Genomic DNA, 15,663 nt, shown 5'->3' on the forward strand with positions numbered 1-15,663 from the left:
CAACACTACCATGCCCGGCCACTGGGGGGCGGTAAGGCGGCTTCAAAGGGTTTTGTTCACAGCCACAGGAACATGAAAGAAGAGGCGTTTGTGGCAGAAAAAGCGAAAACATTACGGACAGAACAGAGCGGTCATCTGGCGTCTCTGTTGCTGTACATGACAGCTGAGCTCGGTTCTACGTCCTGGTGAGCGGACCGGCTCTACAGTCCGGTTCCGTTTAAAGCTTTTTTTTTACAGTCTGACCCCGGAGCCTTCAGGTCGGGACGATGTTCTGTGTCCGAGTTCGAGCCCAGCAGCTGCTGCACAAAGTCTTCTCTCCTTCGGCTGGTAAACGTCCCTTCAGCCGTCAGATGAGTGACTGCAGCTGCCTGGATGGACGGAGTCCTTCATGATGATGACCCGCAGTGACCTGCTGCGGGAGGATGACCTCATCCTCACTGGTGTCAAGCCAGCCCTCTCTCGTCGAACGGCTGTCAAGTGAGCCCTCTCTTAAAAACAGTGTGCCGCGTTCTTCCGTACATTACGGTAACAGCAAGAAGTAATATTTTTTAAAGGTAAAAACATAGTGTAAGAACTGTCATTACATTTATATGTATATACAAACATGCCCCCGTATGAATATATATCTATATCTATGTATATATTTAAAAGTCTGAGTAAATTTCAAAATAAAACACAATTCAAATCATGAATTGAGGAGTACTTATAATGTTGACATGGGTCTAAAAATTCTGCTAGTTTTCAGTGAGTCATTTCACTTCTCACTGATAGTATCCTACCTGGTGATGTCACAATGAAAGTTTCAGAGGGATCTGATGTGGAGATTCAAAATAAAACCCAATTGAAATCTGCTATAAATGTGTTTTTGCCATAGGTTCACATAAGTCTAAAAAGAAAACTGCTAGTTTTCAGAGAGTCATTTCACTTTTCACTGATAGTGTCCCACCTGGTGATGTCATTAAATAAGTTTCAGGCAGATCTGATGTGGAATTTCAAAATAAAACCCAATTGAAATCTGCTATAAATGTGTTTTTGCCATAGGATCACATACGTCTAAAAAGAAAACTGCTTGTTTTCAGAGAGTCATTTCACTTCTCACTGATAGTATCCTACCTGGTGATGTCACAATAAAAGTTTCAGAGGGATCTGATGTGGAATTTCAAAATAAAACCCAAGTGAAATCTTCTATAAATTTTGTTTTTGCCATATGTTCAAATATGTCTAAGAAAGAAACTGCTAGTTTTCAGAGAGTCATTTCACTTCTCACTGATAGTGTCCCATCTGGTGATGTCATTTAATAAGTTTCAGACAGATCTGATGTGGAATTTCAAAATAAAACCCAATTGAAACGGCTATAAATGTGTTTTTGACATGTTTACGTAAGTCTCAGGAAAAAAACTGCTAGATTTCAGTGAGTCATTTCACTTCTCACTGATAGTATCCTACCTGGTGATGTCACAATAAAAGTTTCAGAGGGATCTGATGTGGAATTTCAAAATAAAACCCAATTAAAATCTGCTATAAATGTGTTTTTGCCATAGGTTCACATACGTCTGAAAAGAAAACTGCTAGTTTTCAGAGAGTCATTTCACTTCTCACTGATAGTGTCCCACCTGGTGATGTCATTAAATAAGTTTCAGACAGATCTGATGTGGAATATCAAAATAAAACCCAAGTGAAATGTGCTATAAATGTGATTTTGCCATAGGTTCACATACTTCTAAAAAGAAAACTGCTAGTTTTCAGTGAGTCATTTCACTTCTCACTGATAGTGTGCTACCTGGTGATGTCACAATAAAAGTTTCAGAGGGATCTGATGTAGAATTTCAAAATAAAACCCAAGTGAAATCTGCTATAAATGTGTTTTTGCCATAGGTTCACATAAGTCTAAAAAGAAAACTGCTAGTTTTCAGAGAGTCATTTCACTTCTCACTGATAGTGTCCCACCTGGTGATGTCACATAAAAAGTTTCAGGCAAATCTGATGTGGAATTTCAAAATAAAACCCAATTGAAATCTTCTATAAATTTTGTTTTTGCCATATGTTCAAATATGTCTAAGAAAGAAACTGCTAGTTTTCAGTGAGTCATTTCTCTTCTCACTGATAGTGTCCCATCTGGTGATGTCATTTAATTAGTTTCAGACAGATCTGATGTGGAATTTCAAAATAAAACCCAATTGAAAACGGCTATAAATGTGTTTTTGACATGTTTACGTAAGTCTCAGAAAAAAAACTGCTAGATTTCAGTGAGTGATTTCACTTCTCACTGATAGTATCCTACCTGGTGATGTCACAATAAAAGTTTCAGAGGGATCTGATGTGGAATTACAAAATAAAACCCAATTGAAATCGGCTATAAATGTGATTTTGCCATAGATTCACATACTTCTAAAAAGAAAACTGCTAGTTTTCAGTGAGTCATTTCACTTCTCACTGATAGTGTCCTACCTGGTGATGTCACAATAAAAGTTTCAGAGGGATCTGATGTAGAATTTCAAAATAAAACCCAAGTGAAATGTGCTATAAATGTGATTTTGCCATAGGTTCACATACTTCTAAAAAGAAAACTGCTAGTTTTCAGTGAGTCATTTCACTTCTCACTGATAGTGTCCTACCTGGTGATGTCACAATAAAAGTTTCAGAGGGATCTGATGTAGAATTTCAAAATAAAACCCAAGTGAAATCTTCTATAAATGTGTTTTTGCCATAGGTTCACATACGTCTGAAAAGAAAACTGCTAGTTTTCAGAGAGTCATTTCACTTCTCACTGATAGTGTCCCACCTGGTGATGTCATTAAATAAGTTTCAGACAGATCTGATGTGGAATATCAAAATAAAACCCAAGTGAAATGTGCTATAAATGTGATTTTGCCATAGGTTCACATACTTCTAAAAAGAAAACTGCTAGTTTTCAGTGAGTCATTTCACTTCTCACTGATAGTGTGCTACCTGGTGATGTCACAATAAAAGTTTCAGAGGGATCTGATGTAGAATTTCAAAATAAAACCCAAGTGAAATCTGCTATAAATGTGTTTTTGCCATAGGTTCACATAAGTCTAAAAAGAAAACTGCTAGTTTTCAGAGAGTCATTTCACTTCTCACTGATAGTGTCCCACCTGGTGATGTCACATAAAAAGTTTCAGGCAAATCTGATGTGGAATTTCAAAATAAAACCCAATTGAAATCTTCTATAAATTTTGTTTTTGCCATATGTTCAAATATGTCTAAGAAAGAAACTGCTAGTTTTCAGTGAGTCATTTCTCTTCTCACTGATAGTGTCCCATCTGGTGATGTCATTTAATTAGTTTCAGACAGATCTGATGTGGAATTTCAAAATAAAACCCAATTGAAAACGGCTATAAATGTGTTTTTGACATGTTTACGTAAGTCTCAGAAAAAAAACTGCTAGATTTCAGTGAGTGATTTCACTTCTCACTGATAGTATCCTACCTGGTGATGTCACAATAAAAGTTTCAGAGGGATCTGATGTGGAATTACAAAATAAAACCCAATTGAAATCGGCTATAAATGTGATTTTGCCATAGATTCACATACTTCTAAAAAGAAAACTGCTAGTTTTCAGTGAGTCATTTCACTTCTCACTGATAGTGTCCTACCTGGTGATGTCACAATAAAAGTTTCAGAGGGATCTGATGTAGAATTTCAAAATAAAACCCAAGTGAAATGTGCTATAAATGTGATTTTGCCATAGGTTCACATACTTCTAAAAAGAAAACTGCTAGTTTTCAGTGAGTCATTTCACTTCTCACTGATAGTGTCCTACCTGGTGATGTCACAATAAAAGTTTCAGAGGGATCTGATGTAGAATTTCAAAATAAAACCCAAGTGAAATCTTCTATAAATGTGTTTTTGCCATAGGTTCACATACGTCTGAAAAGAAAACTGCTAGTTTTCAGAGAGTCATTTCACTTCTCACTGATAGTGTCCCACCTGGTGATGTCATTAAATAAGTTTCAGACAGATCTGATGTGGAATATCAAAATAAAACCCAAGTGAAATGTGCTATAAATGTGATTTTGCCATAGGTTCACATACTTCTAAAAAGAAAACTGCTAGTTTTCAGTGAGTCATTTCACTTCTCACTGATAGTGTGCTACCTGGTGATGTCACAATAAAAGTTTCAGAGGGATCTGATGTAGAATTTCAAAATAAAACCCAAGTGAAATCTGCTATAAATGTGTTTTTGCCATAGGTTCACATAAGTCTAAAAAGAAAACTGCTAGTTTTCAGAGAGTCATTTCACTTCTCACTGATAGTGTCCCACCTGGTGATGTCACATAAAAAGTTTCAGGCAGATCTGATGTGGAATTTCAAAATAAAACCCAATTGAAATCTGCTATAAATGTGTTTTTGCCATAGGATCACATACGTCTAAAAAGAAAACTGCTTGTTTTCAGAGAGTCATTTCACTTCTCACTGATAGTATCCTACCTTGTGATGTCACAATAAAAGTTTCAGAGGGATCTGATGTGGAATTTCAAAATAAAACCCAAGTGAAATCTTCTATAAATTTTGTTTTTGCCATATGATCACATATGTCTAAGAAAGAAACTGCTAGTTTTCAGAGAGTCATTTCACTTCTCACTGATAGTGTCCCATCTGGTGATGTCACATAAAACGTTTCAGACAGATCTTATGTGGAATTTCAAAATAAAACCTAATTGAAATGGCTATAAATGTGTTTTTGACATATGTTCAAATATGTCTAAGAAAGAAACTGCTAGTTTTCAGAGAGTCATTTCACTTCTCACTGATAGTGTCCTACCTGGTGATGTCATTAAATAAGTTTCAGAGGATCTGATGTGGAATTTTAAAATAAAACCCCAATTGAAATCGGCTATAAATGCGTTTCTACCAAATTTTCACAAAGGTCTAAGAAAGAAACTGCTAGTTTTCAGAGAGTTATTTCACTTCTCACTGATAGTGTCCCATCTGGTGATGTCATTAAATAAGTTTCAGACAGATCTGATGTGGAATTTTAAATGAACAGCATTGCAACTTACAAAGACAAATCCTACCCTATCTGTATTAGCAATGTTTTCATACATATTAATAAGTTATCAGATAAGATCACTCACCCAGGTTTTTTCTTGGACATCTTCGCTTCCTGCTCTCGATGAATTGCAACAATGGGGCGCGCGTAAAAGTCTTCAGATTTCCACAAAGATGTACGTAGTGTCCTGTGGTGCAGTGCGCTTTATATATTGAATTTTGACTTCGGTTCGAGAACGCAATGGAGGACAACTTTAGAACTCTACGGAGTGAAGTGTTGTTGAAATTGCACATCAGATCCGTCTGAAACTTAGCATGTGACGTCACCAGGTGGGGCACTTTCAGTGATTTTAATTGGTTGTTAATTTTAAATTTCAAACGTCTGAACACACAACAACCGTTTGGAGTCAAAATGCCCAAAACAATGACTGAAATGAGCATAACTGGCTACCTTGTGTCAAAAACAATCCTCCTGCTGAGCAGATTTACTTGCAGTTATCATTATAATGCAATTCTATAATTTAAGTGCATTCTCTGAACAGAAGGTGTTGTGGTGCAACAGAACATAGGAATGTGTTTTGAACTGAATCTAATAATAAATAGTTCTGACAGTGGATTTAACCATCATCAAGCATACAAGGCCTCCTAAATTTAGTGTTATGTCAAGAGTGGGTAAGATGACGTCATTGAAAAATATATAATAATAAATGGAAAAATTTAACTTTTACCAGCATTTTTCTTTAAAGCAACAGAGCTGCATGACAGCTCCGGAGCATTAGAAAGCAGATCCTTGGTTTACATAAGTGCTTCTAAATTATGTTCTGCAAGGCCCCCATTAGGAAAAAGAAAAAAAAAGTTTTATTTTTAGACCTTTGTGAAAATTTGGTAGAAACGCATTTATAGCCGATTTCAATTAGGTTTTATTTCGAAATTCCACATCAGATCTGTCTGAAACTTATTTAATGACATCACCAGATGGGACACTATCAGTGAAAAGTGAAGTGACTCTCTGAAAACTACTGGTTTCTTTCTTAGACATATTTGAACCTATGGCAAAAACACATTTATAGCCGATTTCAATTGGGTTTTATTTTGAAATTCCACATCAGATCTGCCTGAAACTTATTATGTGACATCACCAGGTAGGATACTATCAGTGGGAAGTGAAATGACTCTCTAAAACTAGCAGTTTTCTTTTTAGACTTATGTGAACCTATGGCAAAAACACATTTATAGCAGATTTCACTTGGGTTTTATTTTGAAATTCCACATCAGATCCCTCTGAAACTTTTATTGTGACATCACCAGGTAGGACACTATCAATGAGAAGTGAAATGACTCTCTGAAAACTAGCAGTTTTCTTTTTAGACTTATGTGAACCTATGGCAAAAACACATTTATAGCCGATTTCAATTGGGTTTTATTTTGTAATTCCACATCAGATCTGCCTGAAACTTATTTAATGACATCACCAGGTGGGACACTATCAGTGAGAAGTGAAATGACTCTCTGAAAACTAGCAGTTTTCTTTTTAGAAGTATGTGAACCTATGGCAAAAACACATTTATAGCAGATTTCAATTGGGTTTTATTTTGAAATTCCACATCAGATCCCTCCGAAACTTTTATTGTGACATCACCAGGTAGGATACTATCAGTGAGAAGTGAAATGACTCACTGAAAACCAGCAGTTATCTTTTTAGACGTATGTGAACCTATGGCAAAAACACATTTATAGCAGATTTCACTTGGGTTTTATTTTGAAATTCCACATCAGATCCCTCCGAAACTTTCATTGTGACATCACCAGGTGGGACACTATCAGTGAAAAGTGAAATGACTCTCTGAAAACTAGCAGTTATCTTTTTAGACGTATGTGAACCTATGGCAAAAACACATTTATAGCAGATTTCACTTGGGTTTTATTTTGAAATTCCACATCAGATCTGCCTGAAACTTATTTAATGACATCACCAGGTGGGACACTATCAGTGAGAAGTGAAATGACTCACTGAAAACTAGCAGTTTTCTTTTTAGACTTATGTGAACCTATGGCAAAAACACATTTATAGCCGTTTTCAATTGGGTTTTATTTTGAAATTCCACATCAGATCTGCCTGAAACTTATTTAATGACATCACCAGGTGGGACAATATCAATGAGAAGTGAAATGACTCTCTGAAAACTAGCAGTTTTCTTTTTAGACTTATGTGAACCTATGGCAAAAACACATTTATAGCAGATTTCAATTGGGTTTTATTTTGTAATTCCACATCAGATCCCTCCGAAACTTTCATTGTGACATCACCAGGTGGGACACTATCAGTGAAAAGTGAAATGACTCTCTGAAAACTAGCAGTTATCTTTTTAGACGTATGTGAACCTATGGCAAAAACACATTTATAGCAGATTTCACTTGGGTTTTATTTTGAAATTCCACATCAGATCTGCCTGAAACTTATTTAATGACATCACCAGGTGGGACAATATCAATGAGAAGTGAAATGACTCTCTGAAAACTAGCAGTTTTCTTTTTAGACTTATGTGAACCTATGGCAAAAACACATTTATAGCCGATTTCAATTGGGTTTTATTTTGTAATTCCACATCAGATCTGCCTGAAACTTATTTAATGACATCACCAGGTGGGACACTATCAGTGAGAAGTGAAATGACTCTCTGAAAACTAGCAGTTTTCTTTTTAGAAGTATGTGAACCTATGGCAAAAACACATTTATAGCAGATTTCAATTGGGTTTTATTTTGAAATTCCACATCAGATCCCTCCGAAACTTTTATCGTGACATCACCAGGTAGGATACTATCAGTGAGAAGTGAAATGACTCACTGAAAACTAGCAGTTATCTTTTTAGACGTATGTGAACCTATGGCAAAAACACATTTATAGCAGATTTCACTTGGGTTTTATTTTGAAATTCCACATCAGATCCCTCCGAAACTTTCATTGTGACATCACCAGGTGGGACACTATCAGTGAAAAGTGAAATGACTCTCTGAAAACTAGCAGTTATCTTTTTAGACGTATGTGAACCTATGGCAAAAACACATTTATAGCAGATTTCACTTGGGTTTTATTTTGAAATTCCACATCAGATCCCTCCGAAACTTTCATTGTGACATCACCAGGTAGGATACTATCAGTGAGAAGTGAAATGACTCTCTGAAAACTAGCAGAATTTTTAGACCCATGTCAACATTATAAGTACTCCTCAATTCATGATTTGAATTGTGTTTTATTTTGAAATTTACTCAGACTTTTAAATATATACATAGATATAGATATATATTTATACGGGGGCATGTTTGTACATACATATAAATGTAATGACAGTTCTTAAACTATGTTTTTACCTTTAAAAAAATATTACTTCTTGCTGTTACCGTAATGTACGGAAGAACGCGGCACACTGTTTTTAAGAGAGGGCTCACTTGACAGCCGTTCGACGAGAGAGGGCTGGCTTGACACCAGTTCATCCTCCAGCAGCAGGTCACTGCGGGTCAGGGCTGGTTCTGTCCGCACGCAGCTGCAGGAAACGTTTGTCTCTATTCTATCACCCAAAATGCAGCACTTTTAAAGCCTTTCCCGGGGTTATAAGCAAAACAAACCATCAAAAACGTTCATTTATCTTTAACCTATGGGCTGTTTGCAAGCTTTTCCTCTCCGATCATCTTATACTCTGTTATCAAATCGTTCCCAGTGGTTTCATTAAAATGATGCAGTTTTTAGCCAAAACCAAAAATCAGAAGTTCACCTCTGGGTTGTTGGAAGTAAGCCTTCACTGATTTCCCATCATCCCTTTGTTTACATTCCCTCCTGCTAGCTTACATCCCTCATATTAGCTAACATTAGTGGTGAAACAAAAATGGACATCAATATCAGATCTATTTATCCGTCCAGTTCTGATCCAGATTCCAGCTCAGAGCAGGAAAACAAAGACGTTCATGGATCTGTTGGTCTGACGGTGGATGATCAGAATGGAGCAGAGCAGGAAGACTGTGGTCTGCTGTTGTAGTTTGTTTTTTCAAACTGCATTTTTTCATCTGCTCTGATTCTCCACAATTTCAATCAGGAAATACTCAGAATGCCGTTTTCATCCTAAATTCTTCATAAATGTCCTCCTCCATGAGAAAAATGCTACAAGAAAATCACCATTTTCATTGGAGTGGGTCTGTAAACTAGGAATTAGACTTTTTCTCCAAACCTTCCCTGTGAAACTTTGAACCTCTGAAGCGGTTCGGTCAGAAAACCGCAGACCTCCAGTCTCTGAATGGGGTCTTTTCAGGACAGCTTTGTTCCCCACAGGACTACGATGGACCGCTGCCTCCAGATCCCCCTGCAGCTCTTCAGACTCCCAGGACGCTGCCCCCTCCATGCTCAAGCACCTGACCTCAAAGATCACAGCCGTAGGTCCAATTACTGTGGCGGAATACATGAAGGAGGTCCTCACCAACCCTGTGACGGTATGTGAGTCCCCGCCGACCTCTGACCTCTGCTGGGTGTTACATTTCATGCTTTTATAGATGTGGTTAAAACTCACAAAACCGTAAACCAATATTTTGAAATTTATCTTTTTTAGGTAACAGTGAAAATCTGGGAATTTAATACCTTTAATACCTTAAAACCTCTAATATCTACACGGTTTGTATTTTTGAGTCACAAAAGTCAATAAATCACTGAAGTTGACCAGATCCAAAAGAGTATTTTAAATTCTAAGTAAATAAATCAATCCGAACTGGTCCCCGTCAGACCAGGTCCCCGTCAGACCAGGTCCCCGTCAGACCAGGTCCCCGTCAGACCAGGTCCCCGTCAGACCCGGTCCTCATCAGAACTGGTCCCTGTCAGACCAGGTCCCCGTCAGACCCGGTCCCTCTTCTTGCTTTTTCTTCCTCATGCACTCAGACAGAATGTCTTTTGTTTTGCTGCAGGGTTATTATGTGAGGGGCGACATGCTGGGACCTGATGGAGATTTCATCACATCACCAGAAATCAGTCAGATTTTTGGAGAGGTGAGTCCCTGAGGCTCCTGTCCTCACACACACTCTCCTTGTCAGAGGAGTCTCTGATCTTTACCAGCATCAAAACGTCTGATGATTCTGATCTGCTGGTGAAGCATCAGAACCCTTCTGGATGCTAACTCGCGGTTCTTTCTGGTTGGGCTGCAGCTGATGGGCGTGTGGATCATCAGCGAGTGGATGGGAGCGGGCCGACCCCAGCAGCTGCAGCTGGTGGAGCTGGGACCTGGGAAAGGATCGCTGGCTGCAGACGTGCTCAGAGTACGGATCAGTTCACTAAAACCTCCTCCTCCTGTAGAAACGGCTGGTGAACGCTAAAGAGGATGAAGAGTGGGGTGTGGTTATGTGGGTGTGTGTTTGCCGGGTGTGGTGGGTTTTATTGATGTTTGTTATTGTGTTTGGCCACATAAATCAAAAGATTGGATGCTGATGAAATATTAATCATGACTTAATGAAGGAGCCTTCTGCCGGCTGAACTACTTAAGTCTGATATTTGTGACTCTTGATGCCCAAAAAGCAAAACATTTTTAGGGGTTTATTAAAATGTTTTGGCCTATGACCTTTAAAAACATGAAGGTCATCTCTGATTCCCCCCCATGCAGGCCTTCAGTCAGCTGAAGTCAGTTGTGGGCGGGGCGTCCGTGTCGCTGCACCTGGTGGAAGTGAGTCCGGCTCTTAGTGTCATCCAGGCTCAGAACCTGACCGGCGGTCAGGGGGGGCCGAGCAGCGACGGCCCGGTCTACCTGCGGGGAGAAACAGCCGCGGGGCTGCCGGTGTCGTGGTACCGGCGCTTGGAGGACGTCCCTGCAGGTGCTGAGCCCGGTTCTGTACCACGCCTCACTTCGACTCTGTACGTGGGGGGGGAGTGTTGATGAAGGAGTGATGAAGACGAAGCTTTTCTTGTCCCTTCCTCCTGCGGTTCCTGTTGCTCATCCATAAACTCTGCAGAAGATTCTGGTGGATGCAAACGGTGAAACATCTCTGCCGGGGTCCAGCGTCTGTTTTGGCTCAGCATCATTTCTGATTCCATGAGATTCAAAGAAACAAAACCTGTCAGAGAACGACTATCTGAGCGTTCAGGGTCTGGACCAGAGCAGCAGCTTGTGTCCTGTCCCCACCCTCAGCCCCCCCGTCTGTCCCGGCAGGTGAGGGGCTCTCGGTCTGCAGGCTCAGTGACTGATCTTCTCTTTGGTCTGCAGGATTCAGCATCTTCATTGCTCATGAGTTCTTTGACGCTCTGCCAGTCCACAAGTTCCAGGTGAGTGGGGGGCTGCAGACGGTTGTGTTCCTGGGGGGCTGCAGACGGTTGTGTTCCTGGGGGGCTGCAGACGGTTGTGTTCCTGGGGGGCTGCAGACGGTTGTGTTCCTGGGGGGCTGCAGACGGTTGTGTTCCTGGGGGGCTGCAGACGGTTGTGTTCCTGGGGGGCTTGGTCAGCAGCTGCTGTGTTTGTGACAGAGGACAGACCGGGGCTGGAGGGAGGTGATGGTGGACATCGACCCCCACGGTCCGCAGCAGCTCAGGTTCGTCCTGGCGCCGTCTCCGACCTTGGCCTCATCCGTGCTCGTCCAGGTGAGGCTGTCCCCCCCCCCACACACACACACGTCCTGCATGTCATGTTCCAGCACTGATCTGGTGGGAAAACATTCTGCTGCTTTAGCGGTTTCCTGTTCCAGTTTCCCTTCATATGAAGCCGTTTAATGTAGTTTAAAATGACTAATAAAAACTTCCAATGCTTTGGGGTCAGAGAGGAGACCTTCAGCCAACAGATCTTTGATGATTCAGCTGATTCTGTCACTCTGCTTTAACCGTCTATTCATCATGGATTTCATCATAGACACGCCTCAACCACGAGAGACGGAGAGGGAAGCATAGAGCGAGATGATCTTCTAAACGTGATTTTATCATTTTTATTATTAGTAAATGCCTGTTAACATTTTTTTAATCAGTGCTTTTTTTCTTGACGGCAAAGAGCCGGAAAAAGAGTCAGTGTCAGGCTAAGACGTGCCGACAGCATTTACAGTCAGGGCCAGAAATATTTGGACAGAGACACATTCTAATTTAGTTTCTGTACATTACCACAGTGAATTTTAAATAAAACAACTCAGATGCCGTTGAAGTGCAGACTTTCAGCTTTTATTCCATGGGTTGAACAAAAACATTGCATAAAAATGTGAAAAACAAAAGCAGTTTTTCAACACGATCCCTTCATTTCATGGGCTTGTAAGTAATTGGACAAATGAAATCACTGAAAACCAAATGGTCATTACTAATATTTGGTTGAAAAGCCTTTGTTGGCAATGACAGCCTGAAGTCTTGAACTCATGGACATCACCAGATGCTGGGTTTTCTCCTTCTGAATGCTCTGCCAGGCCTTTACTGCAGCAGCTTTCAGTTGCTGTTTGTTTGTGGGCCTTTCTGTCTGAAGTTTAGTCTTCAACAAGTGAAATGCTGCTCAATTGGGTTAAGATCAGGTGACTGACTTGGCCATTCAAGAATATTCCACTTCTTTGCTTTAATAAACTCCTGAGTTGCTTTGGCTGTATGTTTTGGGTCGTTGTCCATCTGGATTATGAAACGCTGCCCAATCAGTTTGGCTGCATTCACCTGGATCTGTGCAGACAGTCTGTCTCTGAAGACCTCAGAATTCATTGGGCTGCTTCTGTCCTGTGTCACGTCATCAATAAACACTAGTGTCCCAGTGCCACTAGCAGCCATGCAGGCCCAGACCATCACACTGCCTCCACCGTGTTTTACTGATGATGTAGTGTGCTTTGGATCAAGAGCTTCTCCACGCCTTCTCCATACTTTTCTCTTGCCATCATTCTGGTAGAGGTGGATTTTGGTTTCTTCTGTCCAAAGAATGTTTTTTCCAGAACTGTGCTGGCTTTTTTGAATGCTTTTTAGCAAAGTCCAATCTAGCCTTCCTATTCTTGAGGCTTATGAGTGGCTTGCATCTTGCAGTGTTCCCTCTGGATCTACTTTCATGCAGTCTTCTTTTTCAGGTAGACTTGGATATTGATCCGCCTACCTCCTGTAGAGTGTTGTTCACTTGGTTGGCTGTTGTGAACGGGTTCCTCTTCCCCATGGAAATGATTCTGCCATCATCCACCACTGTTGTCTTCCGTGGACGTCCAGGTCTTTTTGCGTTGCTGACTTCACCAGAGCTTTCTTTCTTTCTCAGGATGGACCACACTGTTGATGTTGCCACTCCTAATACTGTAGCAGTTTCTGGCATGTTTTTTCCTGTTTTCTCAGCTTAATGATGGCTCCTTTCACCTGCATGGAGAGCTCCTTTGACCACATGTTGTCTGTTCACAGCAAAATCTTCAAAATGCAAGCACGAGTCCTCTAATCAACTCCAGGCCTTTTATCTACTTCACTCATACTGACATAACAAGGGAATTGCCCACACCTGCCCATGCAAAAGCATGGAAGTCAATTGTCCAATTACTTACCAGCTCATGAAATGAAGGGATTGTGTTTAAAAATGCTTTAGTTTTTTCACATTTTTATGCAATCTTTTTGTTCAACCCATGGAATAAAAGCTGACAGTCTGCACTTCAATGTCATCTGAGTTGTCCAAACATTTAGGGTCCTGACTGAATGCTGCAATAACATCAGTCTTTATTTTTTTCGGGACACGATTGGAAACATGAATTCACATGATTGTTCACATGTTTTCTCAGAACTGTGCAGCATTTCTGCATTCAAAAGTCGTCTCAGCCAGCTCACAAAGCGTCTCGATCAGAAAGAAATTTTGATCCAAACGAGTCTGATCGGGGCAGAGTATTCCGAACGGCGTGTTTACATGACGCATTTTTATTTTGGTCAGGCGTTCCTTCCCATTACTGTTGTCCATGGAAACGCAGCTACAATTCTTGTCTTTTTGAAGGAATCTGACCCTCAAGCCTCATTTTCCTCATCACTCTCGTGTATCAGGCGGCCGAACCGCGGGATCACCTGGAAGTGTGCCCAGAGGCTGGAGTCATTGTCCAGCAGCTGGCCAGAAGAATCTCAGAGAACGGTGGAGCAGCTCTGATCGCAGATTACGGCCATGATGGAACAAAGACGGACACGTTGCGGGTACGACAGGAGCGTCCCGGCCGGCATGCTTCTTCCTGATGCATGTTCTCATTGTTGCATTGGACAGGGCTTCAAAAACCACCAGCTCCACCACGTCCTGTCCTCTCCCGGCTCAGCCGACCTCACCGCCGACGTTGACTTCAGCTACATACGGAGGATGGCTGGAGAAGGGGTGACCTGTCTGGGACCAGTGGCCCAAAAGACGTTCCTGAAGAACATGGGCATTGATGTCCGCATGCAGGTATTTGAGCAGGAAGTGGATCTCCTTCAACAACGTCTGTAATGGCTCCTCAGACGACGTCTGAGTTCATGAACAATGATCTTATACAAACTCACACACACACACACAGACTCACACACACACAGGGATGCAGGGAGAGAGCTGGATTCAAATTCCTGTACATTAAAGTAATACAATGTTTGACTTTATGGTTGGGTAGAACTTCATTGATGGCAGTAAAATGATACAGATGACATTAACAGAAAGCAAAAGCCACTGAAGGAGGGGCTTATTTGTGCAGAGACCCTGAAAGACATAAAGCAGAGATCACTCTGAGCCCCCCCCTTCTGGATCCTCCCTTTCATCACTTCTCGTTTCCACCTTATCTCAGCAGCAATGAAGACTTTGGACTCTTGTGTCTGATCAGAGTGGGCTCCGTTCTGTCGCCACAAGGGGGCAGCAGAAACACATCATCATCATAATATTAATAATAATGGATTGAATTTATCTGCGCTTTTCCAGATGCTCAAAGCGTCTGGCAGTGTGTCCATTATTCATTCACTCTTTATTCATGCTTGGTGATGGTAGAGGCGTGGCTGCCAGTTCGTGCCTACGGTCCCTCTGACCGTCACGGGGTCATTCATGCACATTCATGCTGGTAGGCAGTAGTGTTAAGGGTCTTTAGTGATGTTAATTGCTTGCCTGGAATTGAACCCTGGTTTCCTGCGTGGTAGTCTCTCACCTTACCAACTGCTGCTACCCACTCTGCCCACAAAGGTGTTCATGTTGTGCTGCGACTCTGTCCAGGTTCTCCTGAGAAACTGCAGCGACCTGTCCACCAGGAAGCAGCTCATCAGCAGTTACGACATGCTGACCAGTTCATCCAAGATGGGGGAGCGCTTCCAGTTCTTCAGCCTACTGCACCCCAGCCGCTTCTCCAAACCCGTCGTATCGGCAGGGCTGAATCTGGACCGGACGAAGAGCCCAGCTCCACTGCCGGTGGCTGGATTCACGGAGCTCAGATTCTCTTGAGCGGGAAGCTTTAGGAGGGTCAGAATTCACAGAAGGCCTGGCCTCAGAAATGGGAAAATGCTGGTTTCATTTTTCAAAAGCGTCTCTGATGTACTGTAGTGTATTTAACTTGTCTTTTACAAACCATTTTTTTAAATGTGAGATTGAGTGAAAAATAAGGAAATAAAGACTCTTTTACTGAGGAGATGAGTGGATGAAAGTTCTGGGTGTGAGGGGGAAGGCAGTTCCAGAGGGAATGAATCCTCTGCTCCCTGTGGTGCTGAGGCAGGAAGATGGAAAATA

General features: G+C 41.3%; 1 protein-coding gene across 1 annotated transcript; it reads left to right on the forward strand.

Moving 5' to 3' along the window:
- Positions 1–52: 52 nt before the first annotated feature.
- Positions 53–15,563, forward strand: ndufaf7 (NADH:ubiquinone oxidoreductase complex assembly factor 7). The gene is made up of 10 exons (XM_004083938.4): positions 53–327; positions 9,336–9,493; positions 9,959–10,039; positions 10,196–10,306; positions 10,648–10,855; positions 11,245–11,303; positions 11,502–11,615; positions 13,986–14,129; positions 14,197–14,370; positions 15,157–15,563. Exons 1-10 carry the CDS (start codon positions 267–269, stop codon positions 15,379–15,381), a joined length of 1,335 nt encoding a protein of 444 aa, XP_004083986.1. The 5' UTR covers positions 53–266; the 3' UTR covers positions 15,382–15,563.
- The last annotated feature ends 100 nt before the right edge of the window (positions 15,564–15,663 follow it).

Source organism: Oryzias latipes, chromosome 24, assembly GCF_002234675.1.
Source record: "Oryzias latipes chromosome 24, ASM223467v1".
In the NCBI taxonomy this organism is placed as follows: Eukaryota; Metazoa; Chordata; class Actinopteri; order Beloniformes; family Adrianichthyidae; genus Oryzias; species Oryzias latipes.

What these genes read in the sequence shown, in the direction of transcription:
- ndufaf7 (XM_004083938.4), top strand. Translation starts at nt 267, where the DNA reads ATGTTCTGTGTCCGAGTTCGAGCCCAGCAGCTGCTGCACAAAGTCTTC. An exon ending in TCCTCACCAACCCTGTGACG is followed by an intron (nt 9,494 to 9,958) that starts GTATGTGAGTCC and finishes GTTTTGCTGCAG; the next exon opens with GGTTATTATGTGAGGGGCGA. An exon ending in TGGCTGCAGACGTGCTCAGA is followed by an intron (nt 10,307 to 10,647) that starts GTACGGATCAGT and finishes CCCCCCATGCAG; the next exon opens with GCCTTCAGTCAGCTGAAGTC.